This window comes from Octopus bimaculoides, chromosome 1 (genome assembly GCF_046866305.1).
Source record: "Octopus bimaculoides isolate indiv1 chromosome 1, ASM4686630v1, whole genome shotgun sequence".
Lineage (NCBI taxonomy): Eukaryota > Metazoa > Mollusca > Cephalopoda > Octopoda > Octopodidae > Octopus > Octopus bimaculoides.
In genome coordinates this window covers 181,040,906-181,060,905 of record NC_142928.1, presented here as the reverse complement: position 1 = coordinate 181,060,905, position 20,000 = coordinate 181,040,906, and the positions used below count along the sequence as shown (strand labels likewise).

Sequence of the window (20,000 nt, the reverse complement as noted above, 5' to 3'; positions counted from 1 at the left end):
AATGTAAAAATTTATTTTTACAATATTTTTTTTTCCATCAGAAAACGATTGTGTTCTCATAACCTGAAATGTTGGGTAGAAAATATTTAGACACTTAAGTCAAATATATTTCTCATTAACACACAGTGATATCGATAATAAAATTAAATTCATGTCTGGTTTTATTGGAAAGGTACTTGATATTAAAGAAAAAAAAGAGAAAGAAATGAGAAATCCTTGTCTCAGTTTAATGAATGCGTAATTAAAACACCCGAAGTCTGCATGTTAGATGAAAACCTCCTAGTAGCTGACTCTGAAGTGGCATACTTAACTAATATTGTTAGTTATCTGGAAATATCAATAACTTCCATATTACATAAATGATCTAGGGAACCGGAAATATGTGAATCACTTGACAAATCATTGTAAGAGATGGTGTTCTGAATAATAATTCTAAGATGTTCAACTCCTTATTCCTACTTTCTATTAATCCTAATTTACAGGTCGCATTGGAAGTGTTTCAACTCTATAATGACACTTGAATAATTATGAAATAATGTCTTAGAATGCTGTTATAGCCGATAGAATGGCGAAGAATATCAAAATAAAGATTGAGAGATTATTTCTTTTCTTCTCAACTACTAATGCTAAAGTACTAACAGTAATGACGTTGTCCAGCTAGGACAGCTTTAAAACTGAAATGTAGACGTTTTGTGAACATATTTTTCATAGTCGCAGCAATACAGAATGCATTCTAAAATTATTAGAACTGAAATAATTATTGATATAGTAGTATTAAAAGTAAATTAGTTCCTTCAAAGAGAAATAATAATACACAAGTTTAAAATGAATTTGAAATATCTACTATGGTAACAGAAAGGTTGTTTGTATGCCTTGTAGCTAAATAGCGGAACGTGTCTTCTAAGTCCCAAATTATCGACTGTATACGTGACTCATTCAGAATCTATTCATATGATTTTGATTTAGTTTTTTAGCCAGTAGACTTTTTTATGACTAACATCTTGTTATAGAGGTAAGCAATATGAAATACTTTGATACTTCGTTTTAATACATGTTCCTTTCTCAATGTATAAAATTAAAAAGTGAACTTAGAAAATTACGTTTTATTAACCAAGTAAAATAGCTTCATAACGCATTGGAGATGTACCTCAACAAGTATTGATATATACTGGCTTCAGCGAACTTTAAATATTAAAGAATGTTCAGAAGGTGTAGTCAACGTATCGAATTCGATACATTATTGTTATGCCTCAAGCTACTGCTATCTAGCACCTTCGGATGATCTCTACTCAACCGCTACACGACGGCTACTCAACAATCACTCAACTCGGGTAGACTACCTCTATTTATATGTCTTGGGCGATCCTACTTCTTCGCTTGGGGGCGTCGACACAATAATTATTAAAGTTTGAAGCAATATCCTTGGCTTTGATTCAAATTTTACTTTGTGTCCGTGTAGATAATCAACCCATGAATTTTGAACATAAATTATATAAAGAACATTTCATTTTCTGTATGGAATTAATCTGTAACAAAAGAAAAAAAAAACGTAGAAAATGCTTCAAGAAATAAAATGTTTAATATATTTAAAACTATTTAAACCAGATGGAGCTATCTACTCGTTTACATTTGGATATTCAGCAGAAGCACTGGAATCTCCTATAAACATTTTTCGTATACTAAACAGAATTAGTGTAAAACACTGAGAGGATTTTACAGTACAATCCATTCCACTCCATAGATTGATAATGAACAGCTGCAAGCTAAACATGAGCTAGCTTTACTGCACAAGTAATTGATAGGAATAAGACAAAAATACATCATATAAGAGGGGTTTAGGAGTAAGAGAGTTTTAAGAAAATTCGCTTGTCGAAGAGAAAGAAAGAAATAGAACGAGAGAAATAGAGAGAGAGATTAAAGAGAGAATGCCAAAAATAAAGAGTGAAGTTGAATAAAAACTCGTAAATAGTAGAGTCAGAGAGACGGAGTGAATGAGAATGTTTTTTCAGGAAAATGAAGGAAAAAAAAAGAGCTAAGTGGTGGTAGATGTGTGCGTGTGTGTGTGTGAGGGTAGGGTTGATGGAAATCATGAATAGAAAATAAAATAGTAGGAGGTAACGAATTTCAAATAAATAAGTAAATAAGTAAATAGATAGATAAAACATTAGATGAAAAGAGCAAACAAGAAAATAAGTAAAAGGAAGCTGAGATACTGAGAAATCAAGAGAACAAAAACCATATACGCATACTATATAATATGAAAGTAACTGATGTAAGCTTTACTACATTAAGAGATCACATAGGAAGAGAATATTTTGTAAGAACGTGTCAGGCAGACAGTCTGACAAGCAGGCAGTCAGCCAGTACAGTGTCTTCTCACTCTCCTTCTTTCCCCAACCCAAACTTCTATTCTCTTCATTTCTCACTCTCTCTCTCTCTCTTTCTCTTCTTTCCCTTTCTCTGTGCCTCTCACTCTCCCTTTCTCGATCGCTCGCTCGTTTGTTCGTTCGCCCTGTGTTCTCTTTCACAATAGATATCCTCTGCAAGCTATTCGACACTTCATCAGAAAGACCGAACACTAGTTTCCGGAAGATAACATCAACGACACACAACAACAGTCGAAAGACGATTGTTATTTAGCAGAAAGTTGATTAATTAGTCGCGATTGAATAAAGCAGCAATTAGACCTGCTTATTGGATGTTAGCCGTCTTTCCGTTTAGATAACGTTACAGTTTTTGTTCGATAGGCCAAGCAACTAACGCAATCATTACTGAATGCCTCCCCTAATTTTGCGATCGCATTTCACTATATTTCAAATCTCTTTTTCTTGTTATTTGCTGCTGCTGCTACTACTACTACTACTACTACTACTACTACTACTACTACTACTACTGTTGCTGCTGCTGTTATTACTACTATAACTATTGTTATTACTAGTAGTAGTAGTAGTAGTAGTAGTAGTAGCTTTCATTCTTTGATTTCGATTCTTTCACTACTAATTCTTCTCGGCATTCATTTCCCCACCCCCAACAAAAATTAAAAAATGAAAACAAAAGACACAGAACATGTTACACACAGCAGGCTTCATGGCATATTTACAAAAATGAAAACAAAAAAACAGACGAAAGAACTAGACAAATACTCCGTACCTACATGCTTACATATATACATACATGCATATATACGTCATACATACATACATTATACATATATCATACATGCACACATACATACATACATACATTATACATATATCATACATGCACACATATATACATACGTCGTACATACACACGTACATATACACATACATACAGCATTACCTGCACAAACACAGATGCATCCATACGTATGTGTATATATAGGCATCTGCATTTGTTCGTATGCCTGCGATAATATGTGTGCAAAAGGCAATCATTTGTGAGTGTATTTTCTTTAAAGTTGATTAAGAAATTCCACATATCAATCACATTGATGAAGAAATGTACCACTGTATACTGAAGTGTAAAAGAGTGTGAGAAAACGTTAGTAAGCGATGAATGAAGCTGGTAAAACAAAGAATGTACATAAACACGTGATATGTTCAATAGGCAATAAGGAGTATATTGTAAGGGAGTAGATAACTAAGTCAATTTAATAGTTTCATATTTCAACACACGATAGAATGGTGTGTGTGTTTTTTTTATTACGTTATGGAGAGGTCAATTACGTTATGGGGAGACCGGTAAACCAATAAATAATATTTATGTTAGAAGTAGGTCACACGCTCTTGTCTTGTCGTTTTGAATGTATTCTTCTTCCTGGTTGTATCTTCTGGCGAGAGCATGCGAATGTATGTATATATGTAAGCATGTAGGTACGGAGTATTTGTTTAGTTCTTTCGTCTGTTTTTCTTTTGTTTTCGTTTTTGTAAATATATATATATATATATATATATATATATATATATATATATATATATATATATATATGTATGTATGTATATTTACCAAAACGAAAACAAAAGGAAAACAGACGAAAGAACTAGACAAATACTCCGTACCTACATGCTTACATATATACATACATGCATATGTATGTATATAGGCATGCATATATGGGTACAGGACGTTACAAAACGTAAACAACATGAAATACGAAAATGACGTTAGGTACGCAAAGAACGAGAGAAGCAAATGGAAAACAAGACAAATAAGATAACAAACTACCCTTCATCAGTTGTCGGCTGTCCTTCTACTCCTTATTTCGAACAATAAACGATAAGATAAGACTTTGAAGGCAGCTGCTCCTGCGAACCAAAATAAAATTTGGCATTTGCGGAGGGTCAAAGTTGGTAACAAAAACAGAACGTACAACAAACCAAACCAAACGGATATAAACAGGGAGGACCGTTAGGCTCAGACGAGTTAACGTAGCAGACGCTGGAAGAAGATTCTTTGATAAGAGAAAAGATAGGAGAGGAGACAGATAGGAATGCGTCTGGACTGCACAACATACTGAAGGAAAAGAAGGATGATCACGTGAAGAAAGGAAATATGGACGATGGTTACGTGTGAGGAACGAGAGAGAGTAAAGGAAGAAAGAGGGAGAGAGAGTGTGTGAGAGGGGAACAGTAAAGGATAGAGTCGCATCAAATATATTAAGATAAAATTTAGAAATGGATGCGTGGCGTTCACTCAGATAATAATATAAATAATATATATATATATGCATATATACACACATATATGTACATACATACATACATACACACACACACACACACACGCACGCACACGTACACACACACACACACACACACACATATATATATATATATATATATATATATATATATATATATATATATATATGCATACATATACATAATTCTCAAAAAATTCTTAGACACTTAAATTTTGTCTGTTGGAAAATACACATACTTAATGACAATTACTAGACAATTAGTACCTCTTCAAAAGTTTTGTGTTCGAAGGGAGGATTTGTCAACATCGGTCACATTTCTGTATTATTTGATACCAGCGACACATTGGCTTCTAAAACGTGTCTTTGACTAGTGGTCATAGAATATTATACGCTGAGCATGCTTTACGAAAAACCTATTTTATTATTTTAGTTATACCACGTGTTATAATGTGGTATAACTAAAATTTAAAAACTTCAAATAGAAAAAAGTGGAGTGTATAACAACAAAAAACATAGGAAAATGAGTTAAGTATTCCAATATAATGGATTTTCTTAATTCATAGGTACTGAATGACAACCGGATAAAATCTGATTTTTTTTAGATAAGAAGAGAAAATATATGGTAAAACTTCTAGAAATTAAAAGTTAGTTTCTCAATAAAATGAATTTTCATGTTTAAAGGCAACCCGAATTCTGTTTGCAACCAACCTGACACTAATAAATATCTGCCTGTCTTATATTTCATTTGGACCAATTAGAAGTCAAATTCCAATTAATTAAAAATCCTTCGTATCCATTATTCAGTACACCAAGACTTGAATAATTTCAATACTTGGCGTTGGCCCAATTAGTTATTTACAATAGTTCATTTTTAGTATATATATATATATATATATATATATATATATATATATATATATATATATATATATATTCATATATACATATATATTTACTTATTTGTATGCGCGGAGGTGTGTGTGTAAATGCATGCATACAGATGTGTTTTGCCTGTCTCAGCGAAGCATTTAAAGTTTAAATTGTTTACACACTATTACAATGCAAACTGAAAAAAGGAGGGAAATCACACGCACGCACACACACACACACACACACACACACACACACACACGCATACACACACATATTCCCTCTCTCTCTATCTGTCTCTCACACGCTCTTTATCTCTCTCTCTCATACATACATAGACACACATATATTTGCTTGTATATATGGTTATTTCTATACACATTGTTATATGTTATATGGTGCACGCATATATGCATGTATTTGTAATTTAGGGGTATTTACAGATCAATCATCTATGAGACTATATATATATATATATATATATATATATATATATATATATATATATATATATATATATGTATGTGTGTACATACATATACACACATATATGAATACGTATTATTATATATGTGTTACATAACAATATGACAATGCATTTATATATTCATGTGTGAGTGTATGACTATATACGATCGCATGTGATTATCATTATGAAATGAAAGCATACATTTTGAGTATACATACACATTCATCTATTCGTGCTCGTATGTAATTAAAGATCGGCTTTTACGCATAATTTGTTTAATTGAGTTTCAATTAGTTTTTATGTTAATAAGAATGTTCCATTAATGTTCAGAAACAGGCTTTGTGTTTATTTGATCTGTCTTTTATGGCTATTGTGTTGGAGAAAAAAAATTGTTGTTTAAAAATATGCACAATAAACCTTCTGGGTATTTTGAATTTCAGTATCATAAGTATGTATTCAATAGATAAGAATACCTTAAATTGCTTCTTGTACTTAAAATTTATTTTTCAATTTGGAATAAAGAATCTTTCTCTTCATCATAATTTGAGAGTAAACAATATTTCTCTAAATATTTTAATCAAACCGAGAATGCGATGGTTTTATTTTTATTTCAACTAACTTTTGCTTATGTTTGTTTTTTAAACTTCAATGATTCTTTTCAATACATTAGTTTACAATTTCAAATACACTTTTGTATATGGCTGGTGTCATACAACTGCCTAATCAAAACATTAGATATTACATATGAACAGGATTAGTGTAACGTAGGAAATGATTGATCAATTGTTTAATTATGAATGTCTAATTAATGTCAAGTATAACATAAATGATGTTCGCAAATTAGTTGATAGCAATTGAGCTCTTCAATGTAAGCAGCCAACTAAGTGTATACACTCTTGTTGGTCGGGTAGAATTTTCTGCTTACAAACATACAAGTATATATATATATATATATATATATATATATATATATATATATATATATATATATATATATATATATATATATATATATATATATATATATATATATATGTATATGTATATATATATATATATATATATATATATATATATATATATATATATATATATATACATACACACACACACACACACACACACATATATATATATATGTAGCACACACATGTATATAAATACCCTCACAAGCATGAATGTATAGATAGATATAAATGTATACACGTAAATATGTGTATATGCACATACATGCATACACACACACATAGCATACATATGCATGCATATATATGTATATAATTACGCTCGTATACATATTTTGGGATATACATAAATACGTACACTCACACGTACGTGCATACATACATACATACATACATACATACATATGGTCAAAGATATCTTCAGTTACCACGTTAGCTATATATTTCTTTATATAAGTACAAACAAATATTTCAAATTTATTTTCTACGAAAGATACCAAATATTATTATCTATTGAAATTTATATTTTCACTAGCAGCCAATCAAAATTTTCTGTGTTTTTTTTCTGTGAATTTACATTTTAATGATTACCAGTTTTATTGTTTAGGATTTTTGCTTCACAAAGAGACACATTAAACTTCGAATAATGAAATTCGAACGTTTAGCAATATATATATAAATTTTGATGCTTTGTATGTGTGTGTGTCTGGGGGGTGCGTGTGTGCGTGTGTGTGTGTCATAATAATAATAATATATTTGGTACAAGGCCAGCAATTTCAGGTAACTGGAGAGGTTAAGTCGATTACACTGACCCCAGGGCTCAAGTGGTACTTAAATTTAGCCTTCCGACCCCGAAAGGATGAAAGACAAAGTCGGCCGCAACGGAATATAAAGTCAGAACGTAAGGACAGACGAAATGCCGCAAAGCATTTTGCCCAATGTGCTATCGATTCTTCCTACTTACTGCCTTACAAATAAATATATTACACCATTTTAGTAGTAATACTTCATAACTTAGGGCTTCATATTACGGAACAGTTTCCGTAAAATTCACGAGACGCGAAAATAGAACATCGAAAGAGAAATATCTGAAACCGGCTTTTAGTTAAATGATTTAAAATGATGAAAGTTAAATACATTTATGATCCTGGTCAGGAAATACCATATTGTTTGTTATGTAGATAGCGGGTTGTGTTTATATACATACATATAACATACATACATACATACATACATACATACATATATATATATATATATATATTTATATATATATATATATATATATATATATATCACAAACGATGTATATATATATATATATATATATATGATCCCCACTATATATTTATAAAATTTGATGAAATTGAAATATAAGTTGTAACATACATGTGATTATTGAAAACAATGGGCTTTTTCGTTGATAATGTAGTTTTTAAAGATCTAAATATCAGTTGTCGTGGAGGAGACAAGTTCAATTCTTGAAATATGATCGGCATCGAATAAAAGAGGAGGACGTTATAGATACATAGATTTGGCGGGAAACTTTAGAACAAGAAATAACAATGACTAGCAAGGTAAAAGATATCTCACATTGAAGATACTGAAGGAATCATTATTTGAGATAGATATTTATAGTAGGTGGATAAAATAGATGAAATTACACGAGGGTATTATGCTCTTTGTCATCAGTTATGTGCAAATCCATCCAGTCCTGTCAGGAAATATTCATTGAAAATCTCTGAACTAACACTTATATATCAGAAATTTTGCTGATGCTCATGTATGTGAGGACTTTTCTTTTTTTGCTGCACATAATCTACGTCATTCTATTATTTCTATCTGATGTAGAACTTCCGAAGATCTATTTCATGTAAAATAACCTGTCGAAATTTTTCAATTATTAGACATAAGTTCAAACAAAGTTACTTTGTTCCTTTTTAAGTCCTTGAAGTTTTGTTTGAATATTTCATTTTTGTATTCATCTTCTATACTCAAGGTACTTAGATTTATTTAGTGAAGGTGATCTTTTTCCATGGGTGATAGCTTCAACGCTACAAGTCTAATTGAACGGTAGAAACTTACATTTCTGCTTGTGCAATTTACTTCAGCTGTTTTGTTGAAATACTTGCGATTACGTTGTTCACATTAGTAATACAACTGTTTCAAATTAGTTCTGCTAAATCGTTTCCTGTAACGATGATTAACAGATAAATGATTATTTCATAAAGCGAGAAAGTGTTTTGGTAGATTAAGCACATTTAAAAGAAAGGATTGGTATGAACCAGATTATATTACAGTAATTTTCTTGTTCATATATCTGACGCAGGACAGCAGTGACTTTATATCCGCCAACTTCTGTTGTTTTGTAGTATGCAAGTTTGACAAAGATTTTATAATTAGTGATACTTTTAGCTATTTTATTAAACTTTTGGACACTGATTTGTTGCGAGAAATCCATAGTAATATATTGTAAATTTTTTGTTACATTTGATGTGTTGTCTATATATTTTGTGTTAAGCTTCAGATTTAGGAAACATATGGGCCACTGGTTAGGGTGTTGAAGTAATGATCTTAAGATTGTGGTTTCGATTTCTGACCCAGCAACGCTTTGTGTTCTTGAGCAAAATACTTTAATTCACGTTACTTTAGTCCACTCAGCTGGCAAAAGTGAGTTACCCTGTGACAGACTGGCGTCCTGTCCTGGTGGAGAATATACACGCCATGGAAAAATACACACGTGTATATACATACATGTACATAGAAATATGTATATGTATGTGTGTATGTATGTAAGAATGATTGTGTGTGTGTGTGTGTGTGTGTGTGTGTGTGTGTGTGTGTGTGTGTGTGTGTGTTTGCCTGTGGTCTGTTACATATGTATCATCTATTTTAAAATGTTAATTCATAGTATTTCCCCTGACGCAAAAATACATTTCATACTTTATGCATAATACCAATGGCCTACAATAATACGATATCGTTTTGTAGTTCCAGAGCTTAGCATCTCCATCCTTTGCTTGTTAATGTTCTCACTTAGGAATATAGCTATTGTAAAAGTATTGCCGAGTGTTTTTGGAGAGATATAGAATTACGCCAATCAATATGATGTTTTATTTAGAGAAATATTACGGAATTATAAAAATATGTCATAATTACAGTATTATTGACGTATTAACCGTAATAGGGAGGCATATTTACAGTCACATGACGATAAAGATTCAGTAACTGTAAACTTAGAGTAACTTTGTATAGATATAGAAATATGACGTCACAGTTGCGATAATACTAAGTTACAGTATTATGATACAGTAATATGATACCATAGGTGCACTAATATGATAGTAATGGTAGTATAACTATGGTAAAGTAATAATATAGTTATATGATATCACATTTACAGTAATATGATGAATGTAATTTCAGTATTATGACGTAATGGTTATCGGAATATATTGCCGTATTTATAGTAATCTTCTAGTATAATAATACTCGTGTTTTCTCGGTCACAATATATGAATGAGAAAGGAAGGGGTGATAGATGAATACGGAAGGAAGGGGTGATGGCAAATTGGTAGTGGGAGTAAAAAGTGTGTGTATGTACTCTGTGTGAGTAAAAAGTGTGTGTCTGTAAAAGGGAGTTATGTAAAAGGGGGGTATGTGAATGTTTGTGTGTGTGTGTTTGTGTGTGTGTGTGTGTGTGTGTGTGTGTGTGTGTGTGTGTGTGTGTGTGTCTGTGTCTGTGTGTGTGCGGGCAATGAAAGTGGGATGGGGAACATTCAATGCTGAAAAGAAAAATCAAACAGCGTTTCAACTTTAAAATGCTACAATTAGCTCTCGTAATTGACTGGACGGGGCCAGCTAGGTTGATATAATATTTACCGTAATATAGTGTCGTCGTAACACTCTTCTGATTTAACAGTGATAGTTAACATCGGTTTAAACAAATATAATATCATAGTTACAGAAAATTTCAGTCGTGTAGTATTATGATGTTGTATGCACCGTAAAATAACATCATACATCTATTAATATGTTGCCAAAATTAGTTGTGTAATATCTAAATTATGACCCCTGAAGGACCAATATATGATGTCACAGATACAGTAATACAACAGTCTAATGTCAGATTTGCAATAATATAATGTTATTCTACATTAATAAGCTGTCGCACGTATATGATATTAATAACGTTGTTATATCATTACATTAATATAATGCGATTTTCATATTATTGTTTTGTTTAAGCTATAAGAAATAGGAGCATTTATTTGTTTTACACTCATTTAAATACCTATCTTCAAATACCTGTTTATGTTTTACATTGTATATTTAGCAGGAAATAGCTTGTTTTCTCGGTGATATGGAACTACTTACATCTTTAGACTCTGGAACATTCCAACAAGTCTTCCTTGCATATCAAGATATGATACTTCCTCTTTTGGAATCGTCCGCAAAATTTGTCAAGAAAATACCTGGATTCCGAAGTCTTCCGTTAACAGACCAAATTAATCTTTTGAAACACGGAAGCTTCCCAGTTGCAACTCTTCTTGTAAGTATTAATGCGTTAAAATATGCTACTGAAGTTTTTGTGTCTGATACCAATCCCCAATTTATGTTTTCATAGATGTTATGGATGCCGTACATATACTGCATCAATCAAAATGAAGTTTGCATTCATCGACATCTTATATTAGCAAAATGATAATAGCTGTAAGAAAGTTGTTTCGTTTTAAACAAGCATAAGCATATAAATAGGTTTAATCTTTGCTATTTCACTAGGAGTTTTGTCTAATAGCATTTTAGATTGTCAATTTCGCCTGAAAAATCAAGCTAGTATCAAAATGTCTATCCAACAAGTTTTTGTTTCTTTCAGTAAATTTCAAGGTTATAAGGGATGCTACACGAAAAAGTTAACTGTGTCAATAGCTACCTTATCTTGTGTATATGCAATTATATATATATATATACATGCATTTATGAATGTATGCATGCGTGCATGCATGCATCTGTGTTTTTCCCGGGGATTACATACACATATATAAGCACACTTATAATTATATTTATATATATACAAATGTATGCATTGACGTATGAATATTGGAATGTATTTCAAATCATAAAATTTACTTTCAAAGCAATATTTAAGGATTGCCATATATTTTTTTATTCTATGAAAACTGCTTACGGCAGATATTTCGCACGCAAAATGCAAGATAGCACACCGTGCTTCAATATCACTTAAACACACCTTAACGAGGTTGTCATTGAAATATTTTCCCCTGCTGCAGCTAATATATAACAATAAGACAGTGAATTATTAGGCGTTGATATTTCTTTCGATATGCCTAGTAGGCACAACAAAGACAAGAGCACATCTATTGTATTTACACTTCAATACTGGACCAGTTTTTATTGATCTTCATTCTGATGAAACGTCACTAATTTGAAAAAATATATTCTTATTTTGTTTTGCTTGTTGTTTAATCTCCGCTTAACAGAATCTACAACCTGGTTAGTGCTAATTGAATATATGTATGCTCAGTGTCATTCTCACCAGGATAACATTATCGAGTCAGCTCTTCCATCTTTTTAGAAATTAGCGTGAGATTTGATCGTGATTTAGGTATCATTCCTAACAAGGTGTTCGATCGGGTAGACACCGTTCCATACTTTCATTGACCATCTGGTTTGTTGTTCTACTTTTATCATTTTAGGATGCAAATCTCATTAGCAATATATGAATTTCAAACAATTACTTTTCTACACGCAAAGAAAATAGTAGTCTTCTGGTTGCATACAATTATATATATGTCGTTGTATTTTGAAAAAGCGCTTATAATTTCATCGGTATTTTTCTATATGTGAAGCACCTTTTTTAAGAAATTTCTTAAAATATACATAAGTTTATTCAGTCTATTGATAGCAATAAACATGGTTTTAATATCCATTATATGTATATGTCATGCTTTTTGATATGACAATTAAATTGCTATCAATCTAACATGAATATCATCGTTATCACTAGAAAAGTTCTAAGTCTTTGCGTTTTCTGACAGATTTGGTTTTTGCCAAATACACAGTTCGCTGGGTAATTTTTAACTACAATAGGCCATAAAGAAAAGATGATCTAATGTAATACTATATATACCGCACTAACTTTTTCATTTCTCTGTCTGACATATTCGTGACTGAATTTTCGTCAGATATAGTAAGTGAAAGGCATGCTTTTCTCTTGAGTTTATCCGCTAATCATAGCGTCTTGAAGATCGGTATGTTTTGAACGTGGTCAGATTATTGTTGTTCAGAATGGGAAAAGGGCTGGAGTTCTCTTGCGAATACGTGTTATCCGTAGCTACAAGAAAGAAAGATTCTCTGTGGTAAACGTTCTCAGGATGACCAAGCTCGTTCAGTAGATCCACCGGGATATCAGTTAACGAAAACCACAGTGAGTCGATAAGGAAGAATGTGGAGCACCACAAGGTGGTGAAGTTCACTACCAGACGTCTGATGGACGATGACATGCAGTACAAATCATATGAGATTAGTTGAGGGAATTTCATGTCCAGAAAGTTTCCGCAGAACTGTGAAGAATTATATGACTCCCACATATTACGCTATCTCTAGTTCGTATTTTAAACTCTGAGAACTTCTGCATATTGGACGTCCTCGTCATGGAAGAGAACGGATGGTGTTCCCGCGGTTCACATATGAGTGCTGTTGTTTTTGTGTGGAGTGACATGAGCAGGAGGCAGCAAGCAGCGTTTTGTTTTAGTTCTCGTGCTAGATATAAGCATTGTTGATGTGGTCGATACATCTGAAAGGATGTGAAAAAAGTAGTTTGGCGTTTGTCGCATAACATAAATTTTAGCTGTGTCGTTTTTCACTCTCTGAATTTCTGTCCAAAACTACCCAGTGCACAACACACACACACACACACACACACACACACACACACACACACACACACACACACACACACACACACACACACACACACACATTTATATTTATTTATTTATTTATTTATTTATACCTATATTTCATAGATGAGAATCAGATATTCTCTGTATGGATTACACTTAGAAGTGCTCAAAACATTTAAACATGAACGGATATGGAAGTAAATGTAAGGAAAAGCAAGTTAGGCAGGTCAAAATACAAAGTATATTAAAGACATGCAACACAAAAAAATGTAAATATCTTTACATACAAAAAGGTCCGACTTATACAGAGTACAAATGATATAGAGAATTAAAGAGGTTATACATATTTTGTATTTCATATATTTAATATACTTTATATACTGATCTGTTTAACTTGCTTATCCCTACATTTACGTATATATATATATATATATATATATATATATATATATATATATATATATATATACCGGAGTAAGCACATGAAATGTGCAACAAAACTGTCCGATGAACGGGAACGTCAAACTCAGAGTAACGGTTTTTTTGTTATATTTCTACTGCTTTTAAATAAAGTATATATATATATATATATATATATATATATATATATATATATATATGTGTGTGTGTGTGTGTGTGTGTGTGTGTGTGTGTGTGTGTGTGTGTGTGTGTGTGTGTGTGTGTGCGTGTGTGTGTGTGTGTATGTATGTATGTATGTATGTATGTATGTATGTGTGCGTGTGTGTTTATATCCCAGGTTGTTTACCGTTTGCCCTTCTTATATACCATAATCACAGGGAATGTAATCGCACAGATGACTATTTATTTGAGTATTTGTTCTAAATTGTATTTTAAATGTATAAGAAATATCTTATTCGTTATTATTACATATTATTTGTGCATAATATAGATTACTTATTTTTATACTTAATATTTATTATTATTATTATTATTATTATTATTATTATTATTATTATTATTATTATTATTATTATTATTATTATTATTATTACTTATTATTTACTAGTTATTACTTAGCGTGATTTTTTTACTACAATTGAACAGTAAATATTCAATAATATATCGACGGTAGCAGTTCTATATATCCATTTTAACTTAGACCATGTTTTAACTGATCAACTTATATTCTTTGCTGTTTTGATATAGCGAAATTATATAGAAGATAATACTAAGTCCGTGAAATTGTTAAATCCCCATAATATTAATAATGGCATGCTAGAGTGGTAAGTGATGTGATTAGCTTGTTTCATTTGCAGCTGAACGATTGATATCACAGGCCTTTAGAGTATTTTCAGCGACGGTAGATTTCGCAGTTAATCTACATAAGAGCCTAATAGGTTTACGTCGTACATCTAGCAGAAAGTAGCTTTGTAAACTTCTGTGCAGAATTATTTATTGGAAAAATTCAATAAACGTTACGATATAATGTAGTATAGTAGTTCATATAATTCATTTGTAAATTTCTGTAATGCAGGTAGCCGTCGTTTCTTTCATAAAGAGAATTTGATTTTATAAGTGTATCCATTAGACTGGTAAACTCTCCATGTCAATGAAAATTGCGTTTCAATAATATTAATGTCAATGGAAACTCAGTAGTGATGGTGATGACAAATGCAAATCAATGAAATTGAGACATTATGCTGACCCTCTATTGATGACACTGACAGCTGTAAAGTTATAATGTCACTGAAAACGGTTGTTCAGTAGCAGCATTAAATGAAGCAAAGACAAAAGGATGATAATATTAAGCCATCGCTATCAAATATTTACTGTTACTAGTGTACTTGACATCTGTGACAACACTGCCGATAAAGAAATCAGTAATTTGTATCGTAGAGAATTTAATATTTTTCTTTAAATATCAGAAGTCAGTTTAACATTCATTATCTTGGTGTATACGTAAAACAAAACGATGTTTTGGTCTTATTGCGTCCCTAATTCTTCAAAGAATTATTTAAATATCGTCTGTTCACATTTATGTTGAGGTCAGGCATATCTTCAAGCCGGAATCGAAAACAGTGCATAGATTCATCGCAATGCATAACTATGTACTCCTCAACATTGTTTGATTCGAAGACGAAACATTTAAAAACAATTCAAAAATTATGACTTCTTTCAATGATTAGTTTATATGGTATATTAGTTATTCAGTGCTTTTCATACAGAACGCTTCCAATGCAAGTTTTGTCGTTTAAAAGCCAAGCTGTGTATGTGTGTGTGTGTATTTACGTGCGCGCATCCGCCCTTGCCTGTGTGATTGTGTGTGTGTGTGTGTGTGTGTGTGTGTGTGTGTGTGTGTGTGTGTGAATGTTTAAACTTCAAATTTTAATTGCCTATAGTTCAATCAAATATAGAAGCTTCTAGCTTTATCTTTCATTCAAGAGAGGATGTAGAATATAATATATTCTCTCCTTTTAAATGTAGGATACAGTAGCCTATATTCCCTTAATTGCCAGACGTGTCAGGTAAAATTTTTCGGACAGGTGATATCTAAAAGGAAAGAAAGAAAAATTAAATTAAATTCTTTACAACAGCATAAGTTAAAATTCCGCCGCGGTCAATTTATTTCATCGACCTTGAAAGGATAAAAACCAAAGTCCAACTCGGCGGAATTTGAACTCAGAACGTAAAGACGGATGAAATGCCGCTAACACTTCTGCCCGGCGTGCTAACGATTCTGCCAGCCCGCCGCCTTAATAGTAATAATGGTGTGCATCAACAGTGAAAGAAGAAACATGGCAGAATATTTGGTAAACAGTAAAGAATACCTGCTACAGTATGCTACTAATGCAGAAGGAGTTAACAAAAATGGACTTGAGTGTGCTCATGAATTTCGAACAAGAAATCCGTATGGAACTGCATAGTCAGTTCCACGGTGAAACCGACAAATTAAAACACAAGGGAGCATCATGGAGGTGGCTCCAGAAGGTTGACTCAAAAAAGAATACTGAAAGTCTAATAATCGCGGCCCAGAAGCAGGCATTGAATACCAACTCAGTGAAAAAGAATATATACCACATAAGTGCATCGGACCGCTGCAGAATGTGTGGGAAGAGAGTCGAAATTGTGACTCACATTGTTAGTGCTTGTGAAAGTCTTGCGCAGAAAGAGTACAAGCGTAGTCACGACAAAGTAGCCCAAAACCTCCACTGGCTACTATGCCGTAAGTATGGATATGAGGTCGTAGGTGCTTGGTACCAACATACATTGGAAAAGGTAATGGACGAAAAGGGGAAGGCAAAAATCCTCTGGGACTTTGATTTCTAAACAAAGTGTTAGTTCACCGAAGGCCGGATATAGTAACCTTTAGGAGGGACAAACAAGAGTGCCTAGTAATCGACCTAGCAGTGCCAGGGGATCGACATATCATCATAAAAGAAAGAGAAAAAGTTGATAAATATGGAGACCTGTGAATTGAGATCGCTAAGTTGTGGCAGCTACGAGAGTCGAACTTAAAGATTATCCCTACTGTCATCGGAGCATTGGGTTCAATACCACCCAATCTGAATAAAACATCCGTAAACCTTAGAGATACCCAACAAGCTAGATGTATTGCAAAAGTCGGCATTACTTGGAGCTGCACGTATATTGCGTAAAGTACTGTCTGTCTGAAGTCCTTGTTGAGACTTGACAAATTGTACAAAACCCCGGCAGACACAATAACTTCAATCAACAACCTCACGATATTGTATACTATGCAACGTCTATATGCTTCTTCTTCTTCTTCTTCTTCTTCTTCTTCTTCTTCTTCTTCTTCTTCTTCTTCTTCTTCTTCTTCTTCTTCTTCTTCTTCTTCTTCTTCTTCTTCTTCAGACAAATATATAACAAAAACACCAGGACTTATAAATATATATAGCATACAGAAGATTGCACTACTGGGCACTGCACACATCCTACGCAAAACACTTTCAATACAGTAACCATAAGAACATCACAGCAAACCACAGCACATACCCAAGGCACACAAAGCTGCGCTCGGTAGTGAAGTGAAAGCACGTTATAAAAATAAACTACTGAACAATAATAATAGTAATAACAATAATAATAATATTTTATTAGGTTATACAGTTTCAAATGATAACAGATCTCCAGAATTTCAAAGATTTTACTAATTTACATACAATCATGAAAATAGAAAATGTTTTATGCTTTGTGCATGCAACAACGCTGAGTTTCTGAATCACAAATTGACACAAGGCATTCTAAATTATTTTATACGGATTAAAGAATTTTGTTACATTTCCACCACTATTTTATATACGTTCTATTGTTTCAGATGCACACTGCTGTTGACCAGCATGGTATTCAATTATTTGGCCGCATGCGACAATTTTTAGTGAGCAGAAAATTAACGAATTTATGCGAGGAGGCTCAGCTTCTTCTCACAGAACACGTAGCATTGGCCGATAAAGTAAATTCCTTTCAACTGCAGCTAGGTGAGAAGGCCCTTTTCTGTGCCAGCATTTTGCTTCAAGGTAATTATTTTTTTTTCCATTTTTCTATTGTATAGTGTTTTTATAGATTGATACATGTCATGTAACAGTACACGCGCTGTTGGTGAAATGTTTCCTTCCCTAGACTTTTCCGTTTTCTTTCTTGATGAAGAGCTATGTTAGAATCGTCAAAAACCCTCCCTTTTTTTCCACCTTTAACGAGCTTCAAAACAATACATACCTTGTGTACGTCCTCTTGTTGTTTTGTGTTGTGTGTACGCCCCCCAGGCGATAAGTAGGCTAGTCCAATACGTATAAATAGCCAGACGAAAAGTGTCGAGCTGAGCGGAGAGCGCAAGAGTGGAAGATCGGAACGGAGCCGTCGGTAGACTAGACGTCAAGTTCGGTAGAGTCAAGTCGTCGGAAGTGTGAGTTAAGTAGAGGTTATCCGCACGTGTGATATAACATTTTGTTATTGTTATTTTTAATGTTTGATTATTCGATTTGACTGCATAATGCATTGAAACACATACATACATACATACATACATACAAATCGATCTCAAATTTTGGTACAAGGCCAGCAATTTTGGAAGAAGGTCAAGTCGATTACATCGACCCCAGTGCTCAACTGGTACTTATTTTATCGACCGTGAAAGGATGAAAGGTAAAATTGACCTCGGAGGAATTTGAGCTCAGAACAAAAAGACGGATAAAATGCCGCTAAGCATTTGGCCCGGAGTGCTGACGATTTTGTCAGCTCACCGCCTTCATGCATACATGCATATCGAGAGAGAGAGAGAGAGAGAGAGAGAGAGAGAGAGAGAGAGAGAAAGAGAGAGATAGAGGTACAGAAAGAAAGAATTATATTGGGAGACATATGATGCATGTCAGACTAACAGGGGAGATTTCCCATCTCTTCAGCTACTCCCAAAAGATTGTAAAAATAAAAAAATATATATATTTTCATGTGTTTTATATGGGAAAAAAAGATACAATTCTGAATGTTATCTGCAGGAATTTGCCAACTGGAATAAAATATTGCAAAAAATAGAATATATCTGCACCCGTCTCCATTTTAAAATATGTATATTTGTGAATAGTATAATATAAAAGCATTTGATATGATATATAGAGCAAAGTTATATACCGTAATAATAGGCAGCTGCATCTATATGACAGAAACAAAATCTTAACATCACAAAGAATGCGACATACGGCTCGCCAGTATTTTCGGTGAACAGAGATGGTAAATGAAAATGCAAGTTTTCTTAAAAAGAAGACGCATTTGATGCTTGCGTAGTGGAAAACTGTCTGCTTGTTGAATTTGTATTCTCTATAATAGTAGATTCGCTTTGAATTCATAATACGAATTTCTCTGCTATTTGTGTTTGTATCATGCAGAAACTTTTATCATTTCGTCAGAATAAGTGAAACCTAAAAACATTATAAATGAGATCCTCTTAAACCCAGATTCCGATCATCGCTTCCAGTAAAATTGAAGATAGTTTGATAATAAAAAAGCATATAATATAATTAAATAGGGCTAAAATGTTATAAAGCTGTTCAAGAGCTAAGGGGTAAAGCTCTCTTCGAATTTCTGAAATACGTTATCAACAACGTTACAGC

The 20,000-nt window shown here is 32.8% G+C and overlaps 1 protein-coding gene across 9 annotated transcripts in view; it reads left to right on the top strand.

Moving 5' to 3' along the window:
- Positions 1–20,000, top strand: part of LOC106868399 (peroxisome proliferator-activated receptor delta) — a 609,065-nt gene that overhangs the window by 585,884 nt on the left and 3,181 nt on the right. For 8 of the 9 annotated variants that reach the window (XM_089363336.1, XM_089363322.1, XM_089363319.1 and 5 more), the window contains 2 exons: positions 11,328–11,543; positions 18,215–18,413. In XM_089363336.1, the coding sequence (XP_089219462.1) occupies positions 11,328–11,543; positions 18,215–18,413 (415 nt within the window). The remainder of the gene's footprint in view (positions 1–11,327; positions 11,544–18,214; positions 18,414–20,000) is intronic. The other variant, XM_089363325.1, reaches the window with a different exon arrangement.